General features: G+C 39.0%; 2 protein-coding genes and 1 long non-coding RNA gene across 3 annotated transcripts; all 3 read left to right on the top strand.

Moving 5' to 3' along the window:
• The first annotated feature begins 571 nt into the window (after positions 1-571).
• Positions 572-17,240, top strand: erbb3b (erb-b2 receptor tyrosine kinase 3b). Its single transcript, XM_079478752.1, has 28 exons — positions 572-1,225; positions 5,299-5,450; positions 5,548-5,728; positions 6,380-6,499; positions 6,594-6,656; positions 6,741-6,859; positions 6,963-7,104; positions 7,556-7,669; positions 8,523-8,640; positions 8,953-9,026; positions 9,124-9,214; positions 10,003-10,217; positions 10,347-10,479; positions 10,572-10,665; positions 11,268-11,425; positions 12,214-12,267; positions 12,351-12,492; positions 12,912-13,031; positions 13,119-13,217; positions 13,327-13,512; positions 13,599-13,754; positions 14,142-14,217; positions 14,308-14,454; positions 14,555-14,652; positions 14,898-15,074; positions 15,238-15,309; positions 15,453-15,714; positions 15,868-17,240. Exons 1-28 carry the CDS (start codon positions 1,147-1,149, stop codon positions 16,740-16,742), a joined length of 4,317 nt encoding a protein of 1,438 aa, XP_079334878.1. The 5' UTR covers positions 572-1,146; the 3' UTR covers positions 16,743-17,240.
• Positions 17,241-17,841: 601 nt separating this feature from the next.
• On the top strand, positions 17,842-22,301 carry pa2g4b (proliferation-associated 2G4, b). Its single transcript, XM_079477802.1, has 13 exons — positions 17,842-18,120; positions 18,749-18,877; positions 18,960-19,065; positions 19,156-19,225; positions 19,323-19,415; positions 19,762-19,825; positions 19,901-19,979; positions 20,062-20,140; positions 20,237-20,370; positions 20,679-20,773; positions 21,004-21,131; positions 21,243-21,296; positions 21,443-22,301. The coding sequence occupies exons 1-13, from the start codon at positions 18,033-18,035 to the stop codon at positions 21,506-21,508; spliced, it is 1,185 nt and encodes a 394-aa protein (XP_079333928.1). The 5' UTR covers positions 17,842-18,032; the 3' UTR covers positions 21,509-22,301.
• A 1,207-nt stretch (positions 22,302-23,508) lies between these two features.
• Positions 23,509-24,597, top strand: LOC306906543. Its single transcript, XR_013787848.1, has 4 exons — positions 23,509-23,538; positions 23,651-23,677; positions 24,187-24,209; positions 24,293-24,597. It is a non-coding gene; the product is annotated as an uncharacterized lncRNA (long non-coding RNA).
• Positions 24,598-25,029: the final 432 nt, after the last annotated feature.

The following is a 25,029-nucleotide window of genomic DNA, read 5'->3' as shown; positions in this document are numbered from 1 at the left end:
TACTATATTGTTCGGTTATTCTTCAAAATATCTTCTTTTGAGTTCTGCGAAGGAAAGAAAGTCATACAGGTTTGAAATGACAGAAGGGGGAGAAAACAGATTTTCATTTTTGGAAGAACCATCCCTTTAAGTGTTCTCTGGGATTCGAACCCATGACCTTTGCGCTGCTAACGCAACCCTTGGCCACAGAAATATGGGAAAATAAAAGGAAAACGCAATTAGAGGGAAAAAATAGGAACAAGCCATTTCCATCACATTCAAAGACTATCTTGGTCAAATAAGGAAGAATTGTAAGCATGCGCCAGTAGCGTGCCATCAGAGTCAGTAGTGCAGCAGATCTGGAAACTTAATGCGCGTTAACGCGTTTGTTCGTTTCAGTCGCGAGTGTGTGGTACAGTGGACGTTCTGTTGAGATCAGACATGTTCTGCAACGGGATCACAAGTCACCAAACCCCTCGACAATGTGCCTTTTGTGACAGCTCGGTCTATATGTATCAATGGGGGGATTAACACAAGAGGACAATAATTCTGTTCACTGTGAACAAGAACCCATGCAAGACCCCCTGCAAATGACGACCCTGTCATAAAACGGTTTCTAACGGAGCAGACAAGAGTTTGTCTGTGTGATACCTGCGGGATTATTGCCCTTAAATAATGACCAGAACTATGGCTTCGTGCTTAAAGAATGCTGTTTATTGCGGCATGTAAATATAAGTGAGTCACGGGCTGTTGGGTGGAGAGGCGCGTGCATGCAGTGATTCGGGCCAGTCCAAAACTGAACATTGCAAGTGTACACTGAGGGAGTGGTGATGTGCGTGCGTCATACTTATTTTCTTTTTGAGTAAAGATAGACTCTTAATCTCATTTAAACCTCGTATATACGTTGTTATCAGATGTGGGAAAATCCGATGGAAGCGGTACGGAACTTTTGACGTACTAACTGGATTGATTGACGGGGACCGGCGGCAGGGAGATAGAGGGAGAAACAAGCAGAGGAATTTCATGGATATTTTGAAGATATTGTAGCACACTCGGAGTTTTCTCTTCATCTTTTATGCAAAAAACACCGGAGCATTTTATCAGGTTTTTCGGAATGCCCATGTGCGCTTGTGGGAGCACCAGCGGATCCTTCACTCGCGAGTCAAGATGAGACAGCAGGTGCTCGCGCTGGGCGCGCTCATGTTTCTGTGTGTACTCCAGCCGGCCACTTTACAAACACAAGAAGGTATTTAATTTGTTTTATGGTCAATAATTTTTATATGTATTTAACTGTGTTAAACTGGTTTGCCAGTGATTTGACTTGCTTGGGTAGAAAATGCGGTTGCCACGTGTTATAGTTCCTGAAAGAAATGAACTGTTATATTTTCTGGTCATGTCCCATTTGTCATTGGTCCCATTCCATCTGTAAATGTTTAATCGCATACACTTAAAACCATAATAAGATGACTTACTCCGTTGACTTAGTTAATGCCTTCCCTTTATTTATTGACAAAAATGTATATTCACTTACCTTAATGTAATTCTTGTACTTTGACCAACATAAATAATTAAACTATACAGCTGCAAGGGTTTATGGGTATTCCCCAATGCATTTTGAACTGATTCTAAAACAATTTGAGATTGGTAATGTTATAGTGTTAACGGTATTGGATTTAGTGGGAACTATAATGTTGTCTACTGGTATGTGATGGAGTCTATTGGTGCGATGTGATCTGGCAGATGGGAACCAGTAGAATCAATTGAAATCCTATTGGAATACCCAAAACACACTACAAAAAGGAATTTTGTTTTATTGGGAAAAGCTTATGGTTCATAATGGTATTTTAATGGATACCATTCTGTGATGGTTTCTGGTGGGTTTTTTCAGCAGGGATCTTTAATCAAATAGGTCCAATACCCAAAATTATAACTGGCACTGACCCTAGATCAGGTCTCCATTGTGTTTATAACATATGACTGGCACTATGAACCAGGATGGGGATGACGTGAGGTGTTCTGTTTGAAGAGTTGTTTGAAAATCTAAGATTACAGATAACAGGTGGTCCAACTCACCTGTCTTTTGTTTTGCATAGTCTAATCGTTTCACTTAAAACAGCTTTAGGATACAACTAGCTCTTTCCCCACAATTACATTCATGAACTCTAAGCAATGCAGGTCTTGTGAACAGAAGACCCAACCCAATCACAAGCATCCCCTGTATTGCCACCAGTCGTACTACGTCACTAATCTGTATCTGAGCTATTAAAGCACAAGGCGAGAGGCTATATTGCCATGTCGTAAAGCACTCCTTCCCAGTTACGGCTCCAAAGTTCACGGCTCCTAAGTGATAGGATGTAAGTTAATATTGTTAAGCACCTTTACCTGTCAGTGAGGCCAAGACTGAGGAAGGTTTAAATGGTTGACATCAGCAATGACCTAATAAAAATATCTCCTGATGGCGCAAAAACAAACAGTAACCTGTGAGCTTGTTCATATAGACTAATACGGCAGAATATGGAAGCACATCATTGAGCATATATCCAAGCAAAGAGATCAAAACTATGTGTGCCTTCCAATGACAGCTTTCCGCTGATGGCTTGTTGTTTGGAGCAGTCTGTACTTGCAGAAATTCACGTGAATGGGTGCGGGTGTATGTTTTGGAAGCCTGCCGTTTTTTCGTTTACTGTCTCACTTTGGCACTTTATTTTATGACATAGATTCTTTCACTTCTTATTGTTTCACTCTCCTATCTGTCAAACCTGGCCAGTCCCCGCCTTGATTCAAAGCTGTTAAACCACTTTCGACTATAATCATTGTGCATTGCTGGATTCACCCTAATATAGGTTCCTTAAAGGCCCCTTCTCACTGTCGTTGGTGCTGTTGACTCAAGATTACGTGTGTCAGTGAACAGAAATGAATGAATCCATAAATTATTGGTGTCCAGGCATTATGGATATGTGTGTGTTTGTGTGAATCCGTGCATGCTATCCAGACAATAACCTATGTGACTGCAAATATGAACAAGTCATGTGGGTGTGTACACTTTTACATGTCTGCATAGCCCTTTGTACCAGGGTGTTTCTCAAATTTCATTCAGCAGTCTATGTCACTGAAATTCCTTTCATTAATGTGGTAAGACTCTTGGACAGATAACATTCGAAGCACCTGAGCCAATAGGTAACCTTTATCCTAGAAACATGAAATAAAAAAGGCCACATTTATAGACATTATTTAAGATGTTTACTGTGTGGATTCATTTTGCATGCACTTTTTTACCCAATTAACATGAATGAAGTGAATATTGCGGCTGTCTTTATGAAACCTCATAACTCTCTAATGTTTTTATTGGCCACCAATCATTTTTATCAGTGACGCTTTATGTTTTTTAAATATCTAACCAATAAAAAGTGCTTGTCAACAACACAGTATTTAATCATTTTAATTGTGTTTTTTTATTTCCGGGAATTTAGACGTTTACAAGGTTTGCAATTTCTGTGAGCAGAACACTTTACACATTTTATGCATTAATGTGAGTGCTGCAGATGTAAAAGTATTCATGCATTGGCACCAGTAGATGTTTTTCACTTATAGACGGTTTCAAAGCAACAACATAAGAAAATGTTACTGCGCATGACTGCCAAACTCACCTTCGGTACACATCCGCAAAGAATAGTGTCATTGTAGCTTATTTCTGATAACAAGCAAAAGACAAACAAGTCAACTACATTAGCTAGAAGCAAGTTAAAAGTATGTCTAGCTGGGTCACCAGAAGAACCGTTACTTGGCTAAACTTAAGTTACACGACCCTTTCAACTAATTTTAATTTAATAAGATTAATATACAATACAATTTTAGAAATTGTTTATTTAATACAATTATTATACAAATAAAATACTGTAAAAAATATTTATATTAGCACCTATCGTACTATTGCTCTTGTATGACATATCGCTTATTGCTCCCTGAATTCTTTCTAAGTCGCCTTGGATAAAAGCGTCTGCTAAATGACTAAATGTAAATATTTATACAAATAAAATAAAATATAAATAGTTATATTATTAGCCACTAGCCTGACCGATCAACAAACACAGACCAGAAATTAGCACCAGGCGTATGTGTCCGTTGAAACCATCTATAGATTATGTCTTCCTGCCTCCCGAAACTGCCCCCTCCCCTTTATGAAGTACTACGCTCACACTCATCCTTTTGTCTGGTTGTATGATCTCAGCTCTGGACACACACACACACACACACACACAGAGTCACTGTCAATCACAGCTACACATTAACAGAGCCGCACATTTATAGCTAAGTGACAATCCTGTGCTTTGTTCATTAATAATGCCTCTCTAGATCGCATATCCAGATAGAGCCTTGGGCTCCAGACATGCAGCTGAAGATTAGACTCTGCCAGTCTCTGAACTATACCATACAACCCCTATGACAAAAAAATGCCCACATCAATAGAATTGCAGGCTCGACTTTCCTGCCACCGATCCCCGCTTCTGAACAATCATCCAGAAAGGCTGTCCTTTGAAAGATGAAATATGTTTTATATGCTTTAACAGGTATACACATTTTCACATGTTTCTAAATTGCTTTTAACACTGATGCCGTCAATCGAATTTAAGGAGTAGTTAACCAGACACACAGCCAGTATTAGCAGAGCTTTGAGAACACACAGTACACACGTGCTTAAGGAGAACAAATCTGCCAGTTTGCAGACGCACTGCGGTACACTCAAGAGTTATGACATACAGTACAGTCAGGAAAATCTCTGTGTGTTTTATAGGTGGGGTGAAGGGAGGCACAGGAAGGGAGCGAGAGATATTAAGAGAGAGGAGGAATGAGAAAGAGAGAGCAAAACAGTCTTGTTTGTGTCATGTCAATTTAGCATTGAGTCCAGCGGATGTAATGATGATTTGCACCTCAGGCCAGTGACCCTGAATTCCATCTCTGTCTGAAACTCTCATACTCTCCCCTTTGTAAATTTAGTTGTGGACTTTCAGTTTTCTTGTAGTACATGTTACTCCGTAGCATCTCGGCGACCTCTGACCTTGCCCTCATTATGTTAATGACCTTGTATTATGGCCACTGCATGAAGTCTTTATGCGAGCTATGAGTGGATGCCTTGTGTGGATGCTGATGCTTCAATAGGGCTATATTTGGCTTCTTTTAGATTCAGAAAGATGAACATGCACATTCTGTTTTGCTGAAATGCTGAGATTTTCATTTTGGGTGAACTATGCCTGTAAATAACAGTTAAAAGATCATTTAAATGCATATATTTCTATTACCATTTTTCTCTATTCCCACCAGTTTGCACGGGCACCAAGAATGCACTGAGCTCGACAGGCACCCCTGCACAACACTACAACAACCTAAAGGAGCGCTACACCGGATGCGAGATTGTTATTGGCAACCTTGAGATCACACAGATGGAGGATAACCTCGACCTCTCCTTTCTTGGGGTAAAGCGAATAATTTTGCATATAATACAGCCCAATCAAATCATGAGATGTGACATAATCATGCTTTGCTTTATCTCTTTTGCTTTATCTCTTTAAGAGTATCAGAGAGGTCACAGGTTACATCCTCATTGCTATGAACCAGTTCAGCCAGCTACCCTTAAACCAACTCAGAGTGATTCGCGGCAGCAGTCTGTATGAAAAAGAATGGGCACTTTCTGTATTTCATAACTTTGAGGGCCACCATGGCCTGGAAAGTCTGGGTCTCACCAACCTCACAGGTAATACAAAACTGTATAGAAATAAAAGAAAAGGAAAAAGAGTCAAAGGCCTTAAAATAAGTGAAAAAAAATTATCCATGTGGACAAGGTCTTGCAGTCTTGTTTAACATAAAATTATGCTTCAAGGAAGTCCTTTTAAGATTTGTCATGTTGTACTGTACTTTTAAAACAAATAGATGTTGAAGATTAGTACATACGCTGCCACGCGGAATATTTGACAATTGGTGATTGGAGAAATGTGTAGGAGAGAATCTGCCGCATATGCATACACACCCATGACACTCGTTGGGGGAGAATGCTTTACACATAGAAACTCAAGAGAACTACCAGCAGAAGTGTGTCTTTGGTACATCACATCAATCATACTACATATTTTATACCGTTAGGCTTGTTCAGACGTATCTGGAACATCAGCAGAGGTGCACTTAAGACAACACAGAAGTCCATGCTTTTGTTATCAGTATGCCAGAATTCTCAGATTCCAAGAATCTGCTTCAAACCACTGTTTACTTTTCTCTTGAATGCTTAATACTCTCTTGTCAGCGTTTTTGTTTGTTTAACATTTTTGCAAGGGATTTTAAAAGGTCAGATTGCCTTTTTCTACATTCTCCATAGGAAAATAAATCAGATTTGTATTTATTGAAATTCCAGAAATCTTGGAAGGTGGAGTGCAGTTCGTCCAGAACAAGAACCTGAGTCTCTCGATCAAATGGCAAGACATTGTCAGAGACGGTGATGCTCGTATTGAGATCCAAAACAATGGAGATAAAGGTTTGTGTCATAGTGTAATTAAATTGTATTTTGACACGAATTCCATTCTTAATTGACTTTTATTTATGCAATAACAATGAATGAATGTATACAGCACTCTGTGATCCTACATGTGGAGGATACTGCTGGGGTCCAAGCAAAGATCAATGCCAAAAATGTAAGTAACCGATATGCTTATGGTGTTGTGAGTAAAGTCGTACATTGCAAATCATGTTAACAGAATGCGTTGTGTATGTTACAGTGACAAAAACAGTGTGCGCGCCTCAGTGCCACGGTCACTGCTTTGGGACCGAACCCAACGAGTGCTGCCATACAGAGTGTGCTGGAGGCTGCATTGGGCCACGGGACACTAACTGCTTTGTGAGTGTTGGCACTATTGCCTTTATGCCGTCACTGCACAAGATTCACCACATCTATTATCAGAGAGCAAAACGCTTTTTAAACACTCTTTTCTTTGATACAGGCTTGTCGGCATGTCAATCACTCAGGTGCCTGTGTCCCTCACTGCCCTTGGCCTCTGGTGTACAACAGACAGACCTTTCAGCTGGAGCCCAATTCTGAAGCCATGTACCAGTTTGGTTCAATCTGCGTTCCTAAATGTCCCGGTGAGTTATAACTCACTCTGATCATCTTATGGCAAAGAATAAGAAAAGTAAAATAAGTAATCGTTTTATTTTGGAGTAGTGGTCGCCTGGTGATGTGACTAACACAAAGCTGGTTCGAACCATGGTTGAGCAAAGCTAGTAAATTATTGTCATCGTACTGTGAATGCGTTCAAAGAGGCATTTGAATGATATGGCTCATTGAAAATGAATGAAACTGCACCGACGTATCCATGGAGGACCATTAACAACACTGTAAACATGACACAGGTTTAACCCTTGCCACACCACAGCCGGCTGTTATTCTTTGTGGCTTTGACTTAACACACTCGCTAAGTGTGTGAACAATGCTTTAGTGAGTTTCCAAAATTAGTTTTGTCAGGGGCTTTTCATAGACTTACTTGAATATGATGCTATTAATGTTTTCTTGAGTAATCTCTTTCTCTTTATCTAGCACACTTTGTTGTGGATGGCAGCGCATGTGTGAGCAGTTGCCCTCCTGGTAAAACAGAAAAAGAGAAAAATTTTATTAAACAGTGTGAATCTTGCATTGGCCTGTGCCCCAAAGGTAAATTGTCTATCTAATCATTCATGATAACACATTCTGCACCGTTCAAATGTTTTGAAACATTTACTCATTGGATTTTTATATTTTTCCACATTTTAAAATAATAGTAAATTCATTAAAACTATGAAATAACACAACTATAGAAATTATGTTGTGAAAAAAGGATCCAAAAGAAATCAAAACTCTTTGCGTTGAATTTGGTAAATCATACTCTAGGCATTTTATCACTCAGCTACTTGAGGTGTTGAAGCTTTTTGAACAATATTGAAGAAATGTCCACATCCGCATTTTTATAGGTAGTTTTTTTTTAAACTTTAAAAAAATGTTTTATAATGGATGAAATTACTGTCATGTACAATTATATTTTTGTCAACAAAAGTTATTTCAAATATTTAACATTTAAAGGTCCAGTTTATGAAATTTAGCAGCATCTAGCTGTGAGGTTACAAATTACAGCCAAAGGCATACTCCACCGCTAACCCCTCCCCTTTGAAGCACTAGTTACTAGTTCTGACACAGAACTAAAATGTCGTCACGTTTTTGCTTTTGAAAATAATTTGAAGACATAGTTACTTCTGAAGACATAGTAACCTGAAGTATATTGCATTTCTGTCAATAGATCCTCCAAAAAATTACACACTGGATCTTTAGACATACACCTTCAGACTAAAAGATTTGTTAGATCATAACAGAGTTACGTCACAATTTATCTTAATATCCTTTTGAGATTTTTTTCACACCCGACGAGTCTATGTTCTTCTGTTGCAGAATAAAGCACATACTGTATTGTGCTCTGTATGGCACAGAGTGTTACTGATAATACTTAAGTCTCTCTCTTTCTTTCTCTTTATAGTATGTGAAGGCACTGGAGCCAGTCACAGACAGACTGTGGACTCCACTAACATAGACAGCTTTATCAACTGTACCAAGATCCAAGGCAGTTTACATTTTCTTATATTGGGTATCAAAGGGTAAGACTTGCATAATAAACACTGTCATAAAGGCTGTTTCTCTGTAGTCTTGTTGTGTATGTGTACCCTCTTTACTATATATTGGGGACAAATTTGTCCAAAACCCAAACGTGAGCAAAACATTAACATGTGATTCACACACTCCACAGCTCCCATTCTTTGACTATCTTAGAGAACATATCACAGGTTATTTATTGAGAAATAGACAGGGAGCAGATTGGCCCCTGCAGTTCTGCACTGACATATGAGGAATGACATGGAGCCCATTACAATGATTGCTTCTGCTAATTTCAGCTCTGCTCTATTCTGCAGAGATAGCTATCATGACATACCACCCCTGGAGCCCGAGAAACTCAAAGTGTTTAACACCGTCAAAGAAATTACCGGTATGATATTGGCTTGGACTGATTTTTCTGTTCGTAATAGTTTTTAAGTTATTTAGTACTGTTTTGAGACTCAACAGTGTGTGTTTGTGAATTGTAGGTATTTTGAATATTCAGTCTTGGCCCGATGAGCTCAATGATCTGTCCGTTTTCTCCAGTCTCACTACTATTCAGGGAAGATCTTTGCGCAGGTAAGACTAATATGTTGAGGTGTGCGTTTATGTGTTTTTAAGGATGAGGTTTAAACCAAAATGAAAATTCTGTCTTCATTTACCCACCCTCATATCGTTCCAAATCAGTATAGATTTAGTTTTCCTGAACACAGAGAAAGATATTTGGAAGAATGCTTGTATCCAAATAGTTCTTGGCCACCAATGACTACCATAGTAGGAAAAATGACAATGGTAGTCAAAGTTTTCCTACTATGGTAGTCAATGGTGACCAAGAACTGTTTGGTCACATCCCATATGTTCATTTAATCCAATATGTATGTCTCTCCACTAAGTGTTTATTGCTTTCTATTTCTGCAGTTTAACAGTCTGTGCATGCGTCTCACCATTGTTTTTTGTCCCCTGTGTTTTTGTATGTTACCCTCCTCATTCACACATGCTTATGTTTGTCCCCCAGCACTAAAAGGTATGTACACCCTGCAACCCACAAACCGCTGCTTTACTTACTGTCTGAAAGCCGGTGTCTATGTATTGTCAACAATTCTCAGACACATTCACATTGCTTTTTTTCCTACTGCGGGTGCCAAATAATGACAGCTTTATAAGTTGTGAAATATTAATAAAGCATGTTTGAGCAGATTCTTGAACTGACTTTTGATTGGGGTCATAATTAGTTCATCTGCTTTGGTTTGCTATCGTCTGGTGCATCTGGTCTTTGGGATGGTGACAGACAACTTCTCAAAATAATTCACTTTGGCTGTGTATGTTTATTCGTTTTATTCATTTTATTCTTTATCTCACTCCTTTAGACCCTTCTCTTTATTGGTTATGAAGATTCCGTCCCTCACATCTCTTGGATTACATTCTCTTCGTGAGATCAGCGACGGCAGTGTTTACATCAGTAACAACATAAACTTATGCTATCACCACACCGTTGATTGGATCCAGATCTTCCCCGGTAGCCGCCGGCAGCGCAGACGTAACAACAACGACATCAAGGACAACAAACCCCAGGACCAATGTGGTGAGACATCCTGTTTCCCCTGACCGTCGATTACTTGTTGTTTATTTCACATGTGCGTTTTATTACTTTTCCATCCTTCGTTAACTTGCATACAAACAAACATTTGCTATGTCTGTGTTGTGTAAACAGAAGCAGAGGGCCACGTATGTGACCCGTTGTGTTCGGATGCAGGATGCTGGGGCCCGGGACCGGAGCAGTGTTTGTTGTGCAGGAATCACAGTCGACAAGGCACCTGTGTGGCGCACTGCAACTTGTACACCGGGTCAGTACGGAGGCTGTTCTTTGTGCTGTTTCATTCATCTTCATATGTTTTCCATCGTATCAATTTGGCTCACAAAATATGTGTGTCCACAGTGAGCCGCGGGAGTTCGCAGCACCTAGTGGAGAGTGTCTTGCTTGTCACCCTGAGTGTCTATCTCAAAATGGGCAACAAACGTGTCATGGAGAAGTACGCAACACCGTAAAGCATATGTTTTTAGTTGTTTCCTGTGTTTCTCAACATAGCTGAATGGCATCTTTGGTATCTGGCAACTAGTCAAACCATTTAAGGCATGTGACATTTTGAAACACTTGAAAGACCATGTGGGTTTTGTCCCTTTTGCAGATTAAATAATGCGTTCTGGGTGTCCTCTTGAAAGTAGCACAGTTCAGATTTATCACACTTGTCTTAACAATTCTTCCCTGCTTACATGGCAGTTTAACTTTAAGGTATCCAAGTCTTTTTTACCAGAGCCTGTTTGACATGTACCTCACATCACAGTGTACGATAGTGCTCGAGGGTGTTATGATGATGACGTAAACAAGAATATTTTCACGATAAAACATCCAAACTTCAGGTACCGTGTAATATCTGTGTTTGGAGATTACGGTAACCTGCCAGACCGGCTTTGCGGGCTATTTGCTGTAAATGTACATTGTGCAATACTTCACTATTAACTTACAGGAAATTCATCTGAACTGTGTGTTATAGTGCAGGTGCTCTGCGGCTGAAAACAATAACTATTCATTCCATTTATATGTAACTTATTGTGTATTTTATTTCTGTATCAGGGTGCTGATCAGTGTGTGGTGTGTTCACATCTGATGGATGGTCCGCATTGTGTCTCCAGCTGTCCCAATGGAGTGAATGGGGAGAAGGGTCAGACCATATTTAAGTACCCGAATACAAAGGGTCATTGTGAACTCTGTCACGTTAACTGTACAGGAGGGTAAGCTCTAACCAACACTGATGTGCACTAAAGTCATAAGTTATTTCCATAATGTTACACTGCATAAAATTAAATGTATTGAATTATTTAGAAATATCTAAACATTCATAATCAAGTTATGTTTATTCGAGAAACAAAATGAGATATTAGGTCTCGTTTCCTAAAAAAGTATCTAAATAAGGTGAGTTTAAGCTTAAAATAAGAAAAATATTTCAAAGTGGGTTAAGAAACATAAAGAACATAAACTCACATTCATTTATATATATCATTTTTCATTTAGGTAAATGTATCTTCATTTAAGAATGTTTAGATATTTGTACTGAAAAAGTACAAAGTAAATTTGAAAATGTATGTACTAGAGAGTCGATTCCCTTGTATCAAGATAAAGATGAAACACTTAAGAAAATGCATAAAATTAGGTTTTATCCCTTAGACATTAAATAGATGTTGTTGTATACTGTATTAAATTGTATACCTGTTTATTAAAACCATGCCCAAACAGCTACAGTATTCTGCCCCTTAGTTAACTTTATACAAAAGCTCACACATCAAGGTCCTTCCAGGGAAAAAATAAGTTGTTATGATGTCAAATAAAGAATTCGAAAACAAAGAAATACTGTGAAATAAAACGTATCAATGAATCATTCACAACGAAGGCCAGAAATGTACATTTGTAATATTTTAATTTCTTGTTTATTTTATATCCAATACCATTGATAATAATTGATAGGTCTGTTTTGCCCATGACCACTACACAGTATTGACAGTAGTATTTGTACCCTTTTCAGATGCACAGGCCCAACACTAAGAGACTGTATAGATCCAGACAGACAAGTCAAAAGGTTTGCATCACCCTCTACTGGTTTTAATGTGAAAGTTCAAGATTTTTTTTCGCCTTTCCCTTTACAAGATATCTTCCTCTCAGCTCCCAGATTGCAGGTATAGCTGTAGCTGTGTTCGCTGGTATCATTGTGCTCCTGGCACTGTTTGTGCTCGGTATGCTGTATCACAGAGGCCTGGCAATCCGACGTAAAAGAGCCCTGAGGAGGTACCTGCAGAGTGGTGAAGTACGTCACTTAATGTTCTCACACATTTTTATGTACAACGATTTGTCTGTACATTAAATGCAGATAGCAGAGCCTATGTAATGGCCTTTTTAAGCCATTTGTAAAAATGATACAGACTCATGGTATATTGAAATATTAGATATGGAAAGTCGCATTTAAACAGTGACACCAAAAGGTATGTGTATGAATGTCATTGCATTGGCAATCAAATATCAAACCTAGAATAATTTTTATGAAAGAACAACTGCTTAAAAAGTAATTGCAAAAATGTCTAAGAAACGTCATTGGTTTACAGACACCACCTGGTTTGATATTTATCATCTAATGCATGAAATCAAGGCAGCGTATCCCAAATATTTTTAATGGGCCAATGCACCTTCTACATCATCTGATGCACATTTTCTCCTCTTTTTAAACAGAGCATGGAGCCACTGGATCCGGGAGAGAAGGGGACAAAGGTTCACGCCCGAATTTTAAAAGCACAAGAGCTGCGAAAGGGCAAACTTCTGGGATATGGAGTGTTTGGCACTGCCAACAAGGTTGGAACACCTCTCCCATTTGAATTTACTTTTTGGCAGTGCAATCCGCACTTGGTATGTGAGTTAACCTATTTTATCTCTCCTCAGGGTTTTTGGATGCCTGAAGGAGACTCTGTAAAAATCCCAGTGGCAATAAAGACCATCCAAGACCACAGTGGCCGGCAGACCTTCACAGAGATTACAGATGTAACACACCAGCTTGCACTTAACGTACAATTTTACATGCATTTATTGAACACGTGGTCTGGTTTATTAAAACGTTTTTCATCCGATTCTTACTTTTTTCTGTCTCTAGCACATGCTTGCAATGGGCAGCCTGGATCATCCATATATAGTGCGTCTGCTTGGTATCTGTCCAGGCACAAGTCTCCAGCTGGTCACTCAACTCAGCTCTCAAGGATCCTTACTGCAACACCTTCAACAACATAAAGACAGCCTGGACCCCCAGCGTCTGCTCAACTGGTGTGTGCAGATCGCTAAGGTGAGATCGCTGGAGATACTAATAAAACGTTTGAGGCTTTGTCAGTGTTAGCAAAAGCTTACTGGCCCATGATTTTGTAACTTTAGGGCATGTATTATCTCGAGGAGCACTGCATAGTCCACAGGAACCTTGCTGCACGCAACGTCCTTCTCAAGAGTGACTACATCGTGCAGATCTCAGACTTTGGGGTTGCAGACCTGCTTTATCCAGATGACAAGAAATATTTGTACAGTGAACACAAGGTCATTTACATCACAGACTTCAATTTTAAGTTAGACTGAAATAAGATAATTATATATATATACTAAATGTTTCTATTATATATTTCTATTTGTAAACTAAAATATAGGGCAGGTGATCAATACTTGAGAAGTAAGTATTAACCCTTTCATGCATAGAAGCCACTAAAGTGGACAGCAACAGAATCTCTTCAAACTAGAAAAGACACTGTCCACTTCAGTATACATCTGAAATCTCATTGACAAATATGCGTAAATGAATTAAGAGCAATGAAAACACAAAAAAATCCTCACTGAGGTTTTCGAACATTCATGCATCAAAGGGTTAAATAGCATTCAATGTTAAATGTCTCATTTGCTGATGTTCATTTAAAATTGTTTATTATTCAGACACCAATAAAGTGGATGGCATTGGAGAGCATCCTTTTCGGGAGATACTCTCATCAAAGTGATGTTTGGAGCTTTGGTGAGTCCCAGCACTATCTATCTCTATTTTCCTAATGTGTGAATCTATTCCTGAACCCTGATTTATTCGAGAGAAACTTTCTTATTCCAGGGGTGACTGTATGGGAGATGATGTCATTCGGAGCTGAACCATATACAACCATGCATCCCCATGATGTGCCAGGTCTACTTGAAAAAGGAGAGCGATTGGCTCAGCCACACATCTGCACTATAGATGTCTACATGGTTATGGTCAAATGTAAGAAAAGAGTAGATTAACATTTAATGATATAGTACACAAACTGTTAGAGCGCTTATATTGTTTTCTTAATCTTTATTTTAATCCTTTCTCTCACCAGGTTGGATGATTGATGAGAACGTAAGGCCTACGTTTAAAGAGCTGGCTAATGAATTTACAAGAATGGCAAGGGATCCACCACGGTACCTTGTGGTAAAAGTAAGAAATCAAGTTGAAGGAAAAGTTCACCCAAAAATGACAATTCTGTCTTCATTTACTTAACCTCAAGTTATTCCAAATCTTTGTACATTTATTTTCTTTGTTGTTCATCAGAACAAAGAAATGTATACAGATTTGAAACAACTCGACGGGGAATCAATGATGACAGATTTTTTTTGCTCAACAATTGACACCCGGGCAGTGTTACGATTGTTTTCATGGTTGATTTTGTATTTTCTTTGTAGCCTTCTCAGGATTGTAATGGAGCAGATGAAAGCCACCAACGTGATGTTAAAGGCCCACATTTAGACAAACACTTACAGGACGAAGATGATGAGGTATTAGGGGATGGGTTGGACACACCTCCTCTCCTCCAGTCACCTGCCAGGAGTCATTCTCGCCTCCGTATGGCCTCTTACAAGGTGAGATGCTTGCGATATTCATGTTTATGTTTGTTATTCTCATCTGACAATAAAAACAACAACACTTTACATAAACATGCATCATTATAAAAAAACTGTCATGTACTCTGAAAAATGCAATGCTGGTAATAAAACCCATCGTGGTCATTCCCTCTCTCTTCAGGGAACCTCAGACCATTTAACACCAGTGGGCTACCTCCCCATGACCCCTGGCCCCGGGGGCGACCCAAGACAGGTCAGCATCCGTATCATTGTGCTACATTCTGCAAACAGTTAGACACGACTTTAGTGAATAAAGTGCTCTGGTTATATCATAGTTTAAACATGCATTAGATCACATTAAGTGACATAATGTGAATTGATGTGTCTCACACACAGATTCGAGCCCAGAGGAGGAGAACTGGATCGGCAAGGACAGAGTCAGAGGGCTCGGAGGGCTGGGGGACAATGGGAGACATTGAAATGGCTGAACTCACTTCTCAAACGGGCAGCCTGCGCAGGGGTGGCAGCCGTATGGACAGCGCCTACATGTCTACCAGTGTGTCTGTGGCCTCGGATCCATTTTCTCCAGGCCTAGAGGGTGTAGACGAGGACTATAATGGTTATGTGCTGCCCACAGACACCCGCAACCAAGACAGAGGTACAAAATAAATCAAGCGTAATTAGACATATAGTAATAAATATTGAAATAAATTGAGCATTTCAGGCCTTTGTTTGTTCCTTACAATACAGAGTTGTCATAAGGACTCCAGTGCATGCCATTATATGTCATATCTTTTCTCTGCCATCTTAGGTTCCAAAAGCGCTGTTCATCGTAATAGGTTATCCAGAGGCTCCAAGTCTGCCCTCTCTATACCAAAACCAGACACCACACAAGAGTACGAGCTGATGAATAAACAGCCCCTTCAGCTCTCTCGTTTACCCACAGACACCACTGAAAGTTCTGCATTACTGAACACGCAATCCTCCCCTACCAAACCAGCAAATACATGCATTTTACCGCAGAAAACAGACTCAGACCCAACACAAACCAAGCATCCGGATAACTGCAGTAATCTCCCTGAAGAAGACAGCCTGTTGTCTGGAGCTTGCGGCGACAGTCCCATTGAAACAGCAACATGTAATGAAGGGAACCGTTCTGAGAGACTTCCCTCCCAGAGCAATGCTGTAGAAGAAAACCTTTCAGAGGAGAGGCAGCCCCAAGAAGCGGTAGTAGAGTATGAATACATGGACATACGTACAGAAACTCTACCAAAACACCAGCAGAACACCACAGGCGAAAGTGTAGGAACCTCAAACGTGAGGACCAGCAGTACAGATGTGACGGTTAGCAGAGAAGGAGTTTACCAAAATATAAGTGAGCTGCCTAGGTTGACAACAACACAGAGTGGGAGACGGAAGGCCACGGAGGACTCTCACAGCAATATACGGCATGGTGAGTATGTGGACATGGAGGCTTCTGGGAAACCTTGCTGTGAAGGAGATCAACCAGAGTATCAGAACATTCCAGTAAAAGGAAGGACAGTAGTGGGTGAAGAGCCTCAAAAAAACAGTCTCAGGTCCTGCATGAAAGTGTATAATGGAATAGAGGAGCAAAGCACTTGCTTTGATAACCCGGACTACTGGCACAGCAGACTTTTCCACAAGCAGGATGCTGTATGCACGTAAAACTGAAGAAAATACTTTAATTGACAAACGCAAACATGGTGATGGATGAACAATGGAAACAATAAAGATTTTCTATAAGGCATAACCAGCATGAATCTCAGGACACATTTACACATTATGTGGTTATATGTGTGTGTTTGTTGTGTGAAAGTGAAGTGAAATGCTGTCTCATTGCAGTATGAAATAATTGATCCTGTTGAAGATCAGCCTACCTCCATTTGTTCGTCCTCAAACTCCAACTATAAGGTTTTATAGATATGTTTTTGTAAGATAATGACTCTGTTTACTATTTTATAGTGGATGAATTTGGGAAAGTTCTTGTAAGTCGCTTTGGATAAAAGCGTCTGCCAAATGAATACATGTAAATGTAAATATCAATTCTTGTATTTTGATTTTTTTAATCAATAGAAAATCATACAAAGAATTGTTTGTCATCTTTTTAATACTTTTATGTTGTTTTTGTGCTGAAATATGCAATAAAATTAGACCTGTACTCTATGCACAAAGGGGATTCGAATATGTTATACTAAAACCTTTTGTAAAATAAAATTGACTACAAAATCTTAACAAAAGTATTTCACATTTTTAACAAATACCAAGCACATCCAATACTTTTATCCCACCAACCCAATGAATTTACAAAGGTCTCGGCAGATTTGAAACTATAATACATTTGACAATCTTCTACAAATGTATCTTTGTAGGTGTTAATAAAATATATCTTCTTGCTTACTTTAGAGGTCACATAAAGGAACAATTCACACGAAAAGAAAAATGTTGTCATGAATCCCTCCTAAGGTGTTCCAAACCTGTATACATTTCTTTGTGCTGTCGAACACAAGGAAAATATTTGGAAACAAGGGGACATCTAGGACATCATTCAATACTCTAGTAGGAAAAAATTTAAAGGTAGTCAAAGGTGCCCTAGAACTGCTTTCATTAATTCTTCAAAATATCTTAGTTTGTATTCAACAGAACAAAAAAGGGATTCAAACATTTTTACAGGTTTGGAAAAACTTGAGGCCGAGTAAACGATGACAGAATTTTCATTTTGGGGTTGAGAAACAGTTATCCCTTTAATTTGTAAACCAATGTACGTCTGCTTTCCAAGTGCGCCTACTGTTACTTTTATTTTGAAATGCGTCACGGTAATCGGCCATCTTGAACGTTTCTACGGCTGCTCGCTGGCTGGTGACGCAGGATGTGAGATGTGAAGCGTGCCCCATCATCCCACGAGCGAAGCGAGGGAAAAAAGTTACGAGTTCCCCTTGAATTTCACTATTGACAACCATGTCAGGAGACGACGACCAGCAGGAGCAGACCGTTGCTGATGACTTGGTGGTTACCAAGTACAAGATGGGGGCTGACATAGCAAATCGTAAGCATGGTTCTGTAACTTAGCTTTATGCGAGATTAAGGGTTGAATTTGACCGAGCAACGGTGCAGCTCGCTGCTCGGCCATGTGTCTGTCTAGTCTAGTATCAGGAACTGTAGTGAGATAGGAACTAATGCCATTTTTCCTGTTTTTCGGTTGATTTGGACTGACATCACAATAATTAGCAACGAGAACCGACATTGTGTCACCTAAAGTGCAATGTTAAGTGTTTTTATGTTAGCATATTAGCCAGCTAGCGGTAACGTTAGTTGTAGTGCTGCCACTTTTGGCGCTGAAGCTGAACGTGCTCAAGTTTTAAAGTTCTTAATTGATCATAGATGACATATCATCGCCATTTTATATTGTCCTCACGTTTTTGTTCATAATGTTTAAACTTATTTTAAAATTTTGTCTAATTTTAAGTTTAATAGTAATGCTGAGCAAGCTGCTGCCACTGTCGGTCTGCGGGACAGTCAATTTCTTTGCCACCGTTCCAAGAAATTCTTACTGATTAAATGTGTATTGATCTCCTTTAGACTACATAACTGTGCAGGGTTCTGATTTAGAAAGAGCTCCGATATGTGTTGACGACGAATATAATGTATTCATTTTATCAAACTTTTTCAAACAGAGGCTTTGAAGGCTGTCATTGAAGCAGCCAAGCCTGGCGTGTCTGTGATCAGCCTCTGCGAGCAAGGAGATATTTTCATCACTGCTGAAACGGGCAAGGTGTTCAAAAAGGAAAAAGATATCAAGAAAGGTAAACACGTGTCTAGAAACCAGAACATATTCTTTAAAATCTTGAATATGACGTTTTTAAATGTGGTGAACTCATCCAACAGGTATAGCCTTTCCCACTTGTGTGTCTGTGAACAACTGTGTGTGCCACTTCTCACCTCTGAAAAGTGATCCAGACTACATGCTTAAAGATGGTGACTTGGTTAAAATGTGAGTTTGGTTTCTGTACTGTTTTATGTTTGCATTTCCTTCGGGTTGTTTTCAACGTTTGCTTATACTGTAATTTACTTGTATACACAGCGACATTGGAGTGCACGTGGATGGCTTCATCTCCAACGTCGCTCACAGCTTTGTGGTTGGTGCAACCAAGGTATTGTACTCTTTATCGGGTGCCACAGATCTCATCCTTCGGTCTGTCAGTGTGATGTTTTCGACGTTTACATACCATTACTTATCTTAATTTTTAGGATGCTCCTGTGACAGGACGCAAGGCGGATGTGATTAAAGCTGCCCACTTGTGTGCAGAAGCTGCTCTTCGGCTGGTTAAGCCTGGAAATCAGGTTAGTTACAATGACTCGTATCTTTATATTATCTGTCATTAATAATGGCAGGAAGTTTAATTTGTTTTTCACCCAAATTTCAACACCAAATGACTATTATTAGAAGAAAAAATGCATTCACATTTTTTTTTCTTATAGTAGGCCTACTGAATTTTCAATATAGAACTGACCTTTTATTTGAAGTCTCGAGAATCTCTTTTATCTTTTGGCATGTTTCTAAGGCAAATTAATGGTCTTTTAAATGTGTTTCACTGGTCATTCACAGAGACAGATTATTGTTTAAACAAATCTTTTAAAAAAAAACCATAATAAATCAGTTATTGGTGTCTCTCTCTTTGTCTCTCAGAACACTGCGGTCACAGAGGCCTGGAATAAGATTGCCCAGTCATTTAAATGCACAGCCATAGAGGGTGAGTTGACTAAAAACCAACTGCTAACTATAATTGAAATATAGGTATTAATGCCCTGTTTCTTTCTGTTAACAGGTATGTTGTCTCATCAACTGAAGCAGCATGTCATTGATGGAGAGAAGACCATTATTCAGAACCCCAGTGATCAGCAAAAGTGAGGACATCAGATCTTGGTCTATACAAATATTTATAGTGTTCCTTAATTCCAAATGCTCATCATCCTTGTCGACTTTCAGGAAGGACCATGAGAAGGCAGAATTTGAAGTGCATGAGGTGTATGCTGTGGATGTGCTCATTAGCACTGGAGAAGGAAAGGTGAAATGATATTTTCTTTACATGTATTTAATGTCAGTGTTCCTGATGTGTCTTCCATTAACACAAGTAATACTGATCGCATCACTGTTTATGCAGGCTAAAGACTCTGGCCAGAGAACCACCGTTTACAAGCGAGACCCTAACAAGCAGTATGGCTTGAAGATGAAGACTTCCAGGATGTTCTTTAGTGAGGTGGAGAGACGATTTGATACCATGCCATTCACTCTAAGGTATTCAATTTTAAGTGGCCTGTGAATGGGTTTTCTCAGCATCTAATAGATTATGTTTAGCAATTCAGTTTAGACTTACATATTTACCTTATGTATTAAATATTAAGGTAATCCTTTATTACAGTACATTAGGTCACTTTTACATTTACATGCATTGTGCATGTGGCAGATACTTTTATCCAAAGTATCCACAGTGCATTCAAGTAGATGTTTTATCAGTAAGTACCCTCCCTGGGTGTTGAACCAATACAAAAAACAATACTATTTACCTTTGTCCATTTTATTTTGTCTGTCATTTTCTCTATCAGGGCTTTTGAGGATGAGGCTAAAGCTCGGCTAGGCGTAGTCGAGTGTGCAAAGCATGAGCTGCTTCAACCTTTCAGTGTCCTGCATGAGAAGGAAGGTGAGACATTAATATAACAGTAATAAAATATCATTATTTTATATGGGAAATGATCAACTAAGTATGACAAGGAAAAGGTTAAACCCATGCAAGTAAGCACCTAAATGAAAAAAATCCTCCCTAGCACATTTGCTCCATCACCAGGTAGTTTTGTGCCATCGGCAGGGTCATGGAAGATCTTGATCTGTCACGGTCCATTTACTCACGTTTGACTCCTATTCTCTTTCAAGGTGAATTTGTAGCACAGTTCAAGTTTACGGTGATGCTGATGGCCAATGGTCCTCTACGTATCACCACTGGACATTTTGATCCAGAGCTTTACAAGTCTGAGCATGAAGTACAAGATCCAGAGCTCAAGGTAAGGAACAATTGGGAGTAAGGGAATAGGTGTACAAAGGTTAAACTCAATGATTCTTTAGTGCAATGTTGTATTTACCCTGTGTTAAATGGCGTCTTCTATTTTCTGCAGGCCTTGTTGCAAAGCTCAGCCAGCCGCAAGGCACAGAAGAAAAAGAAAAAGAAGGTCTGTTCAATTTAAATACTATTAAATGTTTAAACAACACACTTATTGCCTCCTGTAAATGGGTTTTTTTCATCATGAGATTAATCATGAGATTTTGGTTAAGGTGGTATTCTGCTGGTGGTATTCTAATCCTTTTTTGTTCCCAGGCATCAAAAAATGCAGAGAGCGCTACAGGACAGCCAGAGGAGGCTGAGAGCCAAGCTGCTGCATAGACTCCCACTGCCAACCAAGATGACTGACAGCCTCTGCACAGCCCAAAGAAAAAAAACATTAAAGCTAATTATGACCTGCCCCAATGAGAGGCCTTCTGGCCAAGCCTTCTGTCTATTTGAATACCTCCTCATTAGCTATATAAGACTGCTGCAGGGTTTGTACAGTTTACTTAGTTTCCAAACTCTTGTTTGGTTGCTTCTCTCTGGAGTAGTTGCTACTCATATGATAGGGAGGATAAAATGAGCAGGTAGATACAGACTAATTGTTTACAGAAGGCAACACTGGGGATCTTTTGAGTTTCACTGTCCTTGTAAAAGCCATCATGAACAATAAAAGTGTAACAATGGCACATATTAATCAGCACTGCTACAACGTGTGATTTATGTCATTGCAGATAGGATCCCTGTTTTAGGTCTGTTCAAGATTGCTTTTTTGTAATGAAGTTTTGTCAATTGGGAGTAATTATAGTTTGTATTTGATGCAGTTACTGTCTCACTACAGCTTGAATATAGCAAAATAACTGCAACGAAAGTACTGTTATTCAATTTGGTAAGCTTTCCATTTCTGTCAGATGACATTTGGCGTTCATGTTTGTAGTATTTCCCAAATTACAAAATCTTTTCCAGAGTCTTTCGGTAGATTTTCCTTCAGGTTTGAAATATGAAATTATTGTTTGACTATATCAACTGACCAAATTATCCTGCCATTTTGTAAGAGTACACCTAATAAATTGAACAAGCCAAATTACGAAAGTCTAGTTTGTTTTTTGTAATGTGTGAAAATCTAAATGCTGTCAGATGAAAAACGCAGAGCTGCTTTTTCTGACTTAACAGGACCTCATATTTCAGAAGCCTAAACATGTATTAGTTTTGCAGTAATATTGTATCTTTTATTCACTCATATAACAACTTTATTCTAAATTAGTTTTATACTAATTTGCACTAGTTTGCAAAGCTCTTAGTTTACTGTATACTTGATCAGTTTTTACCCTTTAGTTTAAAAGAAAACAAATCAAATACATACATTTAAAGATCCCAAATTAAATTATTAAAACGCCAAACATTGCAGAAACTAAACCACTATAGTTCATTACTAATAAATACGAGTACGTAATAAGTACTACATCTGTGCTTCACGTATACAGGCTATCTACAAAAATGTAATATCATGAAAAAGGTCAATATTTTTTGTCACTCATTTCAGAAAGTGAAACCCATATATTATATAGATTAATAACACAGAGTGAAATATTTTAAGCATTTATTTCTTGAAATTTTGATGATTATGGCTTACAGATAATGAAAACCCAAAATTCAGTGTCTCAGAGAATTAGAATAATTTAGTCTTAAATTAGTAACATCAATAAATAAAATATTTTAAACAGACATGTCAGGCTTCTGAAATGTTCATTTCTATGCACTCAGCAGTTGGTTGGGCCTCCTTTTGCATAAATGACTGCATCAATGCTGTGGCATGGAGGCAATCAGCCTGTGGCACAGCTCAGCTGAAATAGAAGCCCGGGTTGCTCTTAAATTTCCTGGTAGATGGCTGGGTTGACTTCACAAAACACAGTGGACCAACACCACCAGCCTGACATTTCTGTTTAAAATATTCTTTTTTTAGTGATAAAAATTTTCTGATACAATGAATTTGGGGTTCTCATTATCTGTTAGCCATAATCGTCAAAATGTCAAGAAATAAAGGCTTGAAATATTTCACTATATGTGTAAAATGAATCTATAAAATATGTTTCACTTTCTGAAATGAGTGACAAAAATATTAACCTTTATCATGACATTATAATTTTGTATGTACATGAAATAAAACGCTGCACGCTGGAATAAAAAATGATTATTACGTAAACGCGCTGATAAATGCTGTCCAATGGATTAACACGAGGCTGAATTGCCAGCAGCTGCCGCAGCACGCGTTTCTTAAACTGTCGCTGGAAAATGACGTAATCGAGCAGTATAAAGCTGGCCGTCTCCTACATGACGTTCTCTTGGAGTCGTTGCTATCGCTTGACGAGGTAAGGAAGTTGTGGCTGCTGTGCTTGTGTAGCCATTGAATACAATCCATAGCAATCCAACACTTTAACGGACCATCCATCTAAATCTTTAACTGTCTTTGTTTATTTACAGAACAATCTTCTCATCATGAGAGCGAAGGTGAGTAGAAATGTTGTGTTTGCGTAAATTTGTGGTTCGTCATTATCTGGCTAATGTTGCTAACCCTTTGGTGGCTAGTCCAAACTGTTCGTATTTTGTAATTTATCTTACGTGTTTTATATGGTTTCATTTTTTTAAGTTTATTACACTAACTTTGTATAGTTTATTATACTGTAATTTAGTACACTGCTTGTATTAAAAAATACTAATGAGTAATTGGGCCTACTTCACTGAGCATAATTGCTGCACCTTTAAGTTGCGACAAGCAAAGAATCCGTAAGTCTTTGGTGAATTGAAACTAAATGGTGCATTTAGGTATTTTATATATAGACTTTGCTTATTCGGGAGAGTAAACGAGGTGTACGTTCCGTCTGAACTGCCATGCTGCATGGCGGGAGCGCTCGATGAAATGTGCGCATGTGTAGTTCTGCAAGCTCTGAACAGACTAAATGTTGGTCTGTATAACTTAAATCCATTTACAAAAAGTAATGACTGTCTTCTGTTTACAGTGGCGAAAGAAGCGTATGCGCAGGTAAGCTTGTCATAGTGTGGCCTTGTGTCATGTGTCTAATGCACCAGACAGAATGAAGTCTTAACCCGCGTTTTCTTCATTAGGCTGAAGCGTAAAAGGCGAAAGATGAGGCAGAGGTCAAAGTAAACGGACCCCTTTGCTGAAGCTGAGTGCTCTTCCACTTCAATCTCTCAAGCAAGAGTCTGTTGGAAGCTCAACTAAAGATCCACTCATCTGCCACCTGTGAACCAAGCCATCTTCTCAACAAAGACTTTGGTTTCCATCACTTGGTTCTGCGGAAGCATCCTGGTCTTGATGATCCTGTGAACTGTTTTTGGACTTTCCTCAGACGTGTCAGCTCAGCTTGTTTTTGTTAATGTCTTCAATAAATTTTCGTTTGACAAAATTGCTCATGTCGTCATTTTGCAAGTTCATAGAAAATGTTTAATTCCTAATCTTTTTCAACTGTTGAATGGGGTTGTAAACGTGCTTAATATTAAACCAAGGGCTTTTCCAGGTGAACATGTGCTCAGCTATGAATGCGTTACAGGCCTAGTTGTCAAAAAATGGACTTGTTCCTGTGTAGTTTAGCTGGTGCACACGTTTGACAGCATACTGAACAAAACATGTCCTTGACTGGATTAAGTTGCTTTGGCTAAATGTTCCAAATGTAAACCGTTGTGTGTCTATCCTGCTTTTAGCAACAGGACTGGTAATGTTTAAAGCATGGGTCTCAAACTCCGTAGGGCCACAGCTCTAAACTACACCTGCTTGGAAGTTTCTTGTAATCCTGAAGATGTTGATTAGCTGAATCAGGTGTGTTTGATTAGGGTTTGAGCTA

Source organism: Barbatula barbatula, assembly GCF_947034865.1.
Source record: "Barbatula barbatula genome assembly, chromosome: 17".
Lineage (NCBI taxonomy): Eukaryota > Metazoa > Chordata > Actinopteri > Cypriniformes > Nemacheilidae > Barbatula > Barbatula barbatula.
Note: the sequence above shows the minus strand (reverse complement) of the source record. Positions and strands in the feature narration are given on the sequence as shown.